Source organism: Sinohyriopsis cumingii, chromosome 9 (assembly GCF_028554795.1).
Source record: "Sinohyriopsis cumingii isolate HCF-2022 chromosome 9, ASM2855479v2, whole genome shotgun sequence".
Classification (NCBI taxonomy): Eukaryota; Metazoa; Mollusca; class Bivalvia; order Unionida; family Unionidae; genus Sinohyriopsis; species Sinohyriopsis cumingii.
In genome coordinates this window covers 47,310,520-47,322,814 of record NC_142969.1, presented here as the reverse complement: position 1 = coordinate 47,322,814, position 12,295 = coordinate 47,310,520, and the positions used below count along the sequence as shown (strand labels likewise).

Genomic DNA, 12,295 nt, shown 5'->3' with positions numbered 1-12,295 from the left:
CTGAAAACAACACATACCCTGATATGCTGTTGCATAAAACATGCCAGCAGGTCAGGATCCATGTTGTTTACTCCACTGATTTCTTCTAACAAACATGTATAGACCCAGATCTTTAAGCACATCATATGGTGTCAGATCTGGGTCAGTGCAGACTAAATTTGGACTTGACCTATAAGGGAGTATATATAGTAGTATATGATTTGTACTTAGGTAACCATAGTAATGAGAAAGGCATATACAAGTGTGAACTTTTTACTGTTGGATCAGTTCTGTTATGTGTGTTGAAATCAAATTCTTGCTTAAAGGCAACAATTTGATAACCAAAAGGAAATCATTCTGAAAGACAGATTCCTGGGAAACAAATTATACAAAAGAGTGTATGCTGATGTTTATTAAAAGACAGTTTATCTGCAAAATATTTACTTGCATATCGAATTTTCAAAATTTGTGTCTGATGTTGACAGAATTGGATGGATGTTAATGGAGATTATAGTCTGCAATTGTAAGATGAATGTTATATGGGGGCAATGTGCATAGAAGGACATCACTGCTTTATAGATCTACTGAGTTAAGTTATTTATGCAAAACATAAAAAACTGCGCCCATAGCCATTATTATGATGGTCAAATTGTTAAATGATATTAAGCATAAATATTAATGATAGGTTAAGGCAGAATAAAACAATGAAAATTTATATTTATAAAGGTCACAAGACTGTTTATAGGTCATTGTGACCTTATCTAAAAGAAATCAAGATGTTTTAAAACAACAGACAGACCATTTGAATTGCTTTAAGTAAAACAGAAAAAACAAAGTGAATGAATATAATTACCGGAAGTAGCTTGAATATTGGGTATCGGACAGTGTGACATCTCCTCTCAGATGACCATCCACAAAATGGAACCTGGATATTTCGAAGATATAGTGCAAACAGAAACACAAGAGAAACCGTTCTGAAAAGACACGAGTTTTAAACATGACACTGAATGTACCTGAAAATAGATCTTCACATTTGTATCATATCTATGAATTATTACAATTATGTGTGTGTGTGTGTGTGTGTGTGTGTGTGTGTGTGTATATATATATATATATATATATATATATATATATATATATATATATATATATGTGTGTGTGTGTGTGTGTGTGTGTGTGTATATATATTTGTGTGTATGTGTGGGGCAGAGAAGATATCTGGTTTTAGAGTGGATTTAAAGGAAGTATTTCATGAACAAAGTGGAAAAATTGTATTGTCAGGAGTGGAAACAATGTACTTAATGAGTGATATTGTTATGTATATTTAATTTTGTTATATCTAATTGTTTGTGAGTTTTAAAATCATTTTTTTTTAAAATTTCATTATATGTCAAAATAATGTAGTTCTGTTTGTTAGGAACTTATACTTTATTTTGGACATAGTTTAACCTTGACTGTTCATTTTAGTAAACACCAGGTGTTGACCTAGATCCTGACCTTGATTCAAAATTAGCAGCAACGAGATAAATAAGTTCTATTTTTATTTTAAAATTATTGGTTTTTGTCAAGGTCATGATGGGACTATGTGATTTAAGATGTAAACAATTTTTTAATTTTATTTCTTAGAGTAAAATAATTGGGTCTTATCAAGGACATACATGGGTAAAATGATTGGGTCTTATCAAGGACATACAGGGGCTACATGAATTTTTATATAAATGTAAATATGACCACGTCATCCTTATCCAGGGCGTAAAATTCAAGTTTTAAATAATCTTATTAGAGAAGTAAACACAATTGGGCTATTACACTGGAGAGTGACTGTTGTGCCATTTGGAGTTATTTAAAATTATTTGGATTCAAAAAGATTAGTTCTTTTTTCCTGGAAAATATATGTGCTCATATCAGATACTTGAACAAAGAGAGCTCTTTTAAAAGTTTATTCAGATTTCCAAAACCGGAGTGATATTTCTTTTTTTGTACAAGGAAATGTAGACTTCAACTCTACAGGTTACAACATACATCATCGTCTTCCATCTTGCTGTTGACACTTCTTAGCTCCATCCCAGCATATGTGACTGGTTAGAACTTAGAAGTGACACCCTGTTTGGATTCTTCATTGGGACTCAAACTTGAAATCATTAGAACATTTTATTATTAGGACTTCTAAAATTTAATTCATGGATTATTCTTGGATTATTGTTGGATTTAATTTTTAAAACTGTAAGTTCATATTATTTTGATTTTTACAGTATTTTTTCAGGGAAATAAATCATTATATTTTTCAAAGTTTGTTGTTATCACTCTTTCATGTGTTACTGTTTATTTGAGCATAAACACGTAACATAAGAATATATTTCCTTATACCTACTCAAAAAACATAGATTTTCTTTTTAATATACATTTTTGACATTGTACTTTAAGAGTAAAATATTTCTTTTTGTGATATATATTTAAACATTGTACTTCACAAGTGAAATATTTCTTTATATCTACTCAAAAACAGATTTTCTTTTTATTATATATTGTTGAAGCCTTGAAGGCAAAAAAGTCATTGATTTTGAAAGGATATTTTTTCTTTTCTGTGCCAAAGTGATTAATGGAAAGAAGTTCTGAAATTTTCCAATAATTTAAGACAGTGACTTTGTACAAATTTTCCAAATAAAAACAATCAAATTGTGTATTTTGTCAAATTAATTAATTTTTTATGAAAATGAAGACATTTTGATTTTTTATAATGCATTTCTTACATGTATTGATACGGTGAAAATTGTTATTGTGAAGGTTCTTTAGAAATGTCCTATCTGACAAGCAAGTGACAAAACAATTTAATGATTGTGAATTTATCTATAATGATTTTGGTCTTAATTTGTTTATGTCTGCATTCACATGTGACAATTCTCACCTTGATAAGCTTGTAATCTAGTTCAGTGACAGACGCTGCCAAGATTTTGATCGTCACTTAATTTCAGTTTGCAGTCAACACTTATCTATCTCCAATTTCTCCACTGTTCTCCAACATGATTATGTTTGCAATGAGAATTAAAATTGCTAATCAAACAATTTAAGTAATATATTTAATCAAGAATATTTCTGTAAAGGCTGTTTGTCAGAGATTATAACAGGTAACAGATAATGTATGGACGACAATGAATCAAAAACAGAAATGGGCCTTGGCCATTCATTCAGTGAGAATTTGCATGATTCATGTTGAAACTTGACACTGAAAACCTACTCCTTGTTGTTTGGAAATTGTTTAAAACTTTTTATGGCATCTCCTCCTTGCTTACATTAATTTACAGTTTTGACAGATTTCAAGATCTGTTCATCAAGAGAGAGAGAGAGAGAGAGAGAGAGAGAGAGACAGACAGACAGAGAGGGAGAGAGAGAAAATTAAATAGGCCTAAAGATGGAAATATAGGTTTGAATAACATACAAAGGGCTGAATTATTTCCTAAATGGGAAAAAGAAAATAGTTCCAAAAGTGATCTTGCATCTGTGGTGATAAAAATGGTAATGACTCTGAGAAAAGCATTTTTCTCTTACTGATATCAGTTTCACAATATTACATATATTACAAACCTAGCAGGTCCAATAAAAATGAGGATTTTACTTTTAGTATCATCTGACATGAAACGCTCAAAAAGATGATTAAAATAAGGCATTCTTAGTATCAGCAGATGATGTACTCATGCTGGGAATAACATTGGGGATGCATGAAACAATATACTGATGATTGTTAAAATTGTATTTTATAAATGTAACAACAGTGAGCAATACACAATAAAGTTGATGTAAAATTGATTAGAAAATGACCCAAACTCTCTGAAAAATATACATTATTATGCAATTAAATGTAATTAAAACATTCAATGATTTAGCATAATGAATTAATTATTTGACGGTGTATGACTATGATTTATTTTCATCAGCTTTAGATGTCAATAATGATCATGGGCTTCTAATGATAATCATTTCTTAGAAGGATAAATGTCTGTGGCACAAAATGTTATTATAATACATAACACAAATGTCTGGTTACTTGATATTATTCTCTGATGAATGAAAACTGCTAATGAATGGGTAAAAAGAAACAACTGAATATAAAGCTTTACCCAAAATAATCATCCCATACCAGCTTATTAAAATACATATGTCTACTACACATTCTGTATTAATTGTAGTAAATCAGAAAACAAGATTAATATATAAATAAAAAGACCATGAAAAATTATCAACTGATGTTTGTTTAAATTCTTTGAGCACAAAGTTTGAAATATTATTTGAATAAGCTTGACATATTCCTGTGAAGTTTGAAATATTATTTGAATAAGCTTGACAGATATTCCTGTGAAGTTTGAACCATTATTTGAATAAGCTTGACAGATATTCCTGTGAAGTTTGAACCATTATTTGAATAAGCTTGACAGATATTCCTGTGATGTTTGAACCATTTTTTGAATAAGCTTGACAGATATTCCTGTGAAGTTTGAAATATTATTTGAATAAGCTTGACAGATATTCCTGTGAAGTTTGAAATATTATTTGAATAAGCTTGACAGATATTCCTGTGAAGTTTGAACCATTATTTGAATAAGCTTGACAGATATCCTGTGAAGTTTGAGATCCTCTGTCTATTCTGAGATTACTCAATTTGTTTATCACTCAAGTTCTGATATGGAGGGCATTCTTTCTGATGTCATGCATTCATGCTTTAGGACCCAGTGCCTAATCACCATATGGGGTGGGGTTCACCTTTAGACTTATTCCAGAATCTTCTAAGTGAATGGAATGGGAACACAACTAATTACAGATGTAGTATATATATGTAGATATTGGTTATATAAAATAGTCATGCATGCAATGTCTAATTTATGTCTGGATATCCTTACGTATACCAATAGTCTCATATACATCAATATTTGCTTTATGTGGTTAGTATGCAATCAATATGTCTGTAAATTTATATCCTGAAGGCTTACTATTTACAATCAGATTCAAATGTATGGGCAATATGATTTTTTAATCTCAAAGCTTGCTGTGTCTAGTTTCATTTTTGAAAACATCTGGTCCAATTTTTATGGAAGTTTGTATTTAGTGTTAACATAACTTATATAAGCACCACATTTTAACATTTCTCCTTCTTTCTGAAGCATGGTCAGACAAAAATGTCGGCACGTTGACACGACCATCCATTCAGGAGAGTAGTGATATAAATATTTTCTACAAAGAATCTATGTTAGAAATCAGACTGGCATTAAATTCATTTAATAACAATTTGACATTGTCAAAAGTCTTCTGGTAAGACTGGATGGCAGTATCTTATTTCATACATCAGCCTTCTAATGTATAATTTTATAAACAGCAATTGTATGTACTTTGATTGTGTAAGCTTATACAACCTCTGTAATGATTCCACCTACAACTGTTAATTTAATACACAGTTTGGTCCAATGAGGTTTTTTTTAACCTTGAGATGATGTGTCAAGTCTGTCAAACATGCTGCAAACATGCATGATATTTAATTAAACCCAATGTTGACATTATTATCCATTCAGGAGGAGTAGCTATATCAATATTTTCTACCGTAGTGGCCATATTGGACATCAGACTGGCACCATATTCATTTAATAATAACAAGACATCATAATAAGTCTTCTGGTAAAACCCCATGGCAATATTGACTGCCAGCCAGAAGGAGTAGTAATAACAAGATTTTCAAGATAGCTATTGTGGAGGCCATATTGGACAACAAACTGGTACAGCTGTAATTTACAACCAACTAGACATCATAAGAAGTCTTCTGGTAAAACCCCAAGGCAATATTTCTTTTTGTCTATTGTCTTAAAACTACATGATGTATACATTTTAATTGTAAGTGTTATAATTAGAGTCACAGCTTGATACATGTTCTGCTGCCTTAAAATTTACTTGTCTGACTGGACTTCAAAAGTGATATCATCTTTTAATATATTGATCCAACGCTGTAATAGAGTATGCGGAAAAGAAGCACATACAAAAAAAACAGGTAAAAATGCTTACTACACGTACAAGGCTGAGATACCCCAGTGTACTTGACAAAATTTCATCGCTACGTCAACTAAGGACAAGCCAACCAGAGTTATTGTAGGAACGACGGTGATTGGTCCAATAAACTGGATAAGAAGCCCAAGTATACCGGTACAGCCAATCACAACTTGTGTAAGTGACGCCAAAATGATACCACCTTGGATCTGAAATTTAAAATGGAAGTACATTTTGTAGATTTACATTTCAATAAAATAAAGAGTCCCTCAATGGGACTGATGCTCTTCTGAAATAAAAGAACTTTCAGGAATCCAAGATAAAACTGTTTCTTCATTTAAAATGCAGAATACTGAAACCATATTCAATAATGCTGAGAAAGCCAAACTTTTAATTTTGGTTGGACAAATATTTTCTTATGTTTAAATTAATGTGTGCACACTATATCTATAAGTGTAGTGAAAATGTCTTTATCTTGAGAGACAGTCATTGTTACAAAGGATTGGTAAAATACTGTAATTATTGGCAAATATATACAGTCCAATGGACAGAGTAAACATTAAAAATTACATGTATACAATGTGTATAAATATTTTAAAAACAAATTGTGTTAATAGGAACTATTCAGTGATTTGATTTGTTTGATAATTGCAAAGGATTTATATGATTTCTGTACCTAATTTAAACCACTTTGAACCCACACAGTATGTTTCATTTCTTAAATAAATAATTAGTTTGAGTGAAAGACATACCACTCTCATTCTGCTTTGCCATACTTCAGCTCGATAAGCATCCATGTCAAAAGTGATGTTTGATGTTGCATTTTCTGCTGCTGCCTGCATGGCAGTGAAGTCCGGGCACTGCCATACTGGAAGTAACATTAGCGACGTAACAGCAGGGATGAATTTGTGACATCCTCCTTGTATAATAGGCAACCTTTCAATAGACAAATTAAACTGTCTTTACCTCATAGGCAACCTTCAATAGACAAAATTAAGCTGACTTTACCTCACAACCTCCAATAAACAAAATGAAACTGACTTTTACCTCATAGGCAACCTTCAAAAGACAAAATTAGACTGACTTTACCTCATGGGCAACCTTCTATAGACAAAATGAAACTGACTTTACCTCGTTTGCAACCTTCAAAAGACAAAATTAGACTGACTTTATCTCATTGGTCAAATCATTGAGACAAGCAGTAATACTCAATCATGCACATTTAAAACTCAATACAAAATAACAAAATCACATATTTTAAACTTATGCGACCAATTAGTAAATAATTAAATGAACACTGTAAATTACAAAATTGACTGAGTATTTTTCAACTTTTGTCTGTGGATAAAATATTAAGTTAATAACTCTTTCCAAGAAAAAATTAAAAATAAATGAAGTGTTCACAATCTATATTACAACAACACCACCCAACCTCCCAAAAACCAAACAAAAAAAATTACCAACCAGTGTTCATATCTACATTAATATCTCTAGACCAGACACTAAAATTACAAGGCCAGACACTAATATTACAATGCGAGAGACCAATATTACTAGACCAGACACTAATGTTACTAGATCTGATGGTAATATTACTAAACCAGAGACTAATATTACAAGACAAAACACTAATATTACAAAACATTAATATTACTAAACCAGACACTAATTTACAAAACCAGGCACCAATATTATTTGTCCAGGCACTAATATTACTAGACCAGACACTGATATGACAAGACCAGACACTAATATTACTAAACCAGACACTAATATTACAAAACCAGGCACTAATATTATTAGACCAGGCACTAATATTATTCGACCAGGCACTAATGTTATTAGACCAGATACAAATATTATTAGACCAAAAACTAATATTACAAAACCAGACACTAATATTACTAGACCAGACACTAATATTACAAGACCAAATACTAATATTACAAGACCAGACACTAATATTACAAGACCAGACAAGACACAAATATTAATATACCAGACATGAATATTACTAGACCAGACACTAATATTACTAGACCAGATATGAATATTACTAGACCAGACACTAATATTACTAGACCAGATATGAATATTACTAGACCAGACACTAATATTACAAGACCAGACACTAATATTACAAGACCAGACACTAATATTACAACCAGACGCTAATATTATTAGACCATATATGAATATTATAAGACCAGAAACTAATATTACTAGACCAGACCCTAATATTACTAAACCAGATACTAAAATTACTAAACAAGGGACTAATAATAATATACCAGACTCTAACATTACTAAACCAGACAATATTATTACAAGACCAGACAAGACACAAATATTAATATACCAGAAATGAATATTATAAGACCAGACACTACTATTACAAGACCAGACACTAATTTTACAAGACCAGACACTAATATTATAAGACCAGACAAGACACAAATATTAATATACCAGACATGAATATTACAAGACCAGACACTAATATTATTAGACCAGGCAATACTATTATCAGACCAGACACTAATATTACAAGATCAGAAACTAATTTTACAAGACCAGACACTAATATTACAAGATCAGGCACTACTATTATTAGACCAGACACTAATATTACTAGACCAGACACTAATATTACTAGACCAGACACTAATATTACTAGACCAGTCATTAATATTATTAGACCAGACACTAATATTACAAGACTAGAAACTAATATTACAAGACCAGACACTAATATTACAAGACCAGACACTAATATAACTAGACCAGATACTAATATTATTATATCAGAAACTAATATTACTAGACAAGATGCTAATATTACTAATTTAAAACCAGAGAATAATATTACTATACCAGATACTAAAATTACTAAACAAGGGACTAATATTACTAAACCAGACTCTAAAATTACTAAACCAGACAATGATATTACAAGACCAGACAAGACACAAATATTAATATACCAGACATGAATATTACAAGACCAGACTCTAATATTACAAGACCAGACACTAATATTACAATGACATTAATATTACAAGACCAGACACTATTATTACAACACCAGACATACTATTGAGACAATTAGTTATTCTCCATTCGGTCTAATGAATATTACAACTTCAAGATCTTATTAGATTTTATGAGGTAAATCTTCACTGAACTGATGAAAACAGATATACTTTTTGGGTAATAAAGTTTGATTCAATTTAGTACAGAGTGACTCGTTATCATGTAGCTGTATTAGGTTCAACCATATGGTCAGCTACTGTCTCAACAATTTGAACTCATCCATATGCATGAAAGGATTGAAGAAAAACTACAAACGTCTGAAAATAAAAGCAACTATTTTATACTGTCATCCTGCTGACATCTTGATAATGCCTAAAAGCTATTACTTTTTATCTGTATTTTTATGCTGTTGAATAACTAAAAAAGATTAGCATTTAAGACATCTTTACTATGAACCTGAAAGTCAAGTTGATTACACAAAAACAGTAATATGTGGGAGCAAATTAAGCAGGATAGAAAGGAAATACGGCATACTAAACTGAAAGAATGGTTGATTGAATAGTATACCTATGCATTAAAGAAGCAAGAGAGAAGAAGACTTCTGTATGTCTGGATCTATATTATATGTGTAGATGACCAGTGGCAGACACACACTGTCGATACACAAGCATACATGATGCATTTAGAGAAATCCTAAATGGGTACAAACCTGAAAATATACATTTTCATAAACAAAAAGAACTGTAAAACAAAAATGTTAACTGTTTAACTGGAAAAGGAAAATATTAGATACTTTCCAATCAAAAAATGCAGCTGTAAAGTGGAATGGTTTAAAACAACGTTAATGAAAGAAATGTAGAAGAATTTTACAAATATGAAGCTAGTAAAAGGGTTGACATTCTACAAACTGAGGGATTCTTTAACAATTGTCACTGATCAAAAGATGTCACATCAAAAGAACATCATGGCCAAAGATCAAAGCATACATTAATTACTTAGCAACAGATATAATTAGGATATATACATTTAAAATCAGTGTAAATTGAACTTTAGAAATAGAAAATAATAATTAAAAAACAAAAGCTACCTTCCTGACATTATCAATGAAATATTTAAAAACTGTGAAGCTAGTTTTGGTGATCCAGCTGATTACAACTGGAAAACCTGAAGTTAGAAACTACAGAGGGCATGGTTTATGAACAACAGTTTTCTCGTGATGGCAAACAAGATGACACATACAAAGTTGAAAGGATTTTTAAAAAATGGAATGTCAAAAGGTAGATGCTTGTTAAATTGAAAAGCTATGATGAATCATTTCACAGTTAGGAATGAGATATTTAAAAACAAAACATGCCTCTGAAAAAATGACATCCAAGTCATGGAGTTAAGTGGAGGAGCAAGAAGCAGAGTATATACAGGGAAGTATTAGTAAGAATGAAAATTTAGTCTTAAAGAAAGATGTTTCAAAGAGTTACATAGGGGGAAAAACAAACAAACTGTGGATTAGAAAATAAAGGGCATACAACATGCATGATACATGAATTTATCCTGAACTCAAAATCCTGAGAAAAAAGTACATCCAAAAATATTATCAGCAACTAACAAAATGTACACACTAAAGTCGTGATATGGCTATAGTCATACACTATTTCCTAGTAGAGTAAACTGAGAAGACAAAATAAATTAAATGAGGTAACTTTAAAAAAAAATGAAGTTAATTGTAATGAAATCGGAACAAAGCTTAATTACAGTTACAATGTACAAGCTAGTCAATCAGATTTTAAATTAAAAAAAGCATAAGGAAAATCACATAAATGTTGATACAATAATGGAGACATTTATGCATCTCAAATTTTATTCAAAGGATGTATATGAACTATACAATAATCCATGGAATTTGTGGAACAGAACTATTACAGTGAACAAATTCAACACATCTATAAAACTTTCCATTACAAAGAATGGCGACAAACTCAACCAAAATCAGTTTGGATGAACTTTTACGCCATATGGATGAAGTAAAATCAATTGACCATTTCAAAGTGTAGGGATATGCTAATTTTGATTATGCAATTTCCACAGAACTTTCATTTTACATATAATTTGCATTAGCAAGGACGGACTGCAAAAGGAAACAGAAATAATATTACAAGTGTTAAACATTTCTACACTGATAATAATTTATCAATCTGGATTGATTTATGTAGTAAACTGGATAACAGTTTTGGATGGCAGTGAACACAGATTAGCTAACATTCAAACAGAGATGAACAGAAAAGAAATCTAGACGTTCACAAAATGCATAGTTTCTCGCACTGATGATCAGGTAAATATTCAAAGCAATCAAATTTTCATTGACATTTTACGCATTTTATGAACAAATACAGTGATCGCCTTGTACGTAAGGATCCATTTAACAAGATATTTTGTGTAGTGACAGTGTTTAACAGTGCTGACAGCAAATCCGATAGAGACTGAAAACATTAACATTTCGATTACATAGTTGTCATCTTTACAACTTTTCTCTCCAGTAGTATTTGCAAACAGAAAAATAGACACTCAAAGATTAAAGGGTATGGTTCTGATAATTTATCTGATTAGTGACATAATTCCTGGTTGATATGTACCAGGAACAAAAGCTGATTGATGACAGTCTGGATATAGATAATATAAAATCTAAAGAAACTGGCATATCCAAACTAACTTTGAGTAGTAGATATTCTGAAACGATAGTGCGGGTGAAGGTCAAAAGAGCAACAGTCACACATACAGAGGAAACACAGATATTTTAGTTGAGGCAGAGAAGGAACAAAAAGGAAAGTGAAACTTTATTTTAAGTCAGCCATGTTATTGCAGATTAAATGAAACAAGAAATTGTAAATAAGTTCGGAACAGAACAAAAGGAACAATCTTTGAATCATATGCTTATGTAACTATGTTGTCAAAGAAAGAAAAAGAGAACAAACACCAAACGCTTCTCTTTCGTCATACACTGCCAAAACAATTTTACTTGTTTGATGTCATACATGCCGTAATATCAGTAAGTTCATTACCTGATAATTGTCCTCGTACTGAACGTGCCATTTTCAGTTTTAAATCGAAGCTTTAATGTTCTGTAGCTTCTAACGCATTTCTCTTTGTTTTTCAACGCATATAATAAAGTGGATACATTTGGGTTTGTACTTTTGTAATCATTTTTATTTTTTTCTATATCTTTGATAAATCATCCTGTTTTGGAAATCGTTTCAATGGAACACGT

At 31.0% G+C, this 12,295-nt stretch overlaps 1 protein-coding gene across 3 annotated transcripts in view; it reads right to left on the bottom strand.

The window, feature by feature from the left end:
* Positions 1–12,295, bottom strand: part of LOC149791752 (solute carrier family 23 member 2-like) — a 59,312-nt gene that overhangs the window by 33,599 nt on the left and 13,418 nt on the right. For all 3 annotated transcript variants that reach the window (XM_089970246.1, XM_089970248.1, XM_089970247.1), the window contains exons 3-5: positions 6,756–6,939; positions 6,031–6,212; positions 833–953 (exon numbers count right to left, since the gene is read on the bottom strand). In XM_089970246.1, coding sequence (XP_089826372.1) covers positions 833–953; positions 6,031–6,212; positions 6,756–6,939 — 487 coding nt within the window. The remainder of the gene's footprint in view (positions 1–832; positions 954–6,030; positions 6,213–6,755; positions 6,940–12,295) is intronic.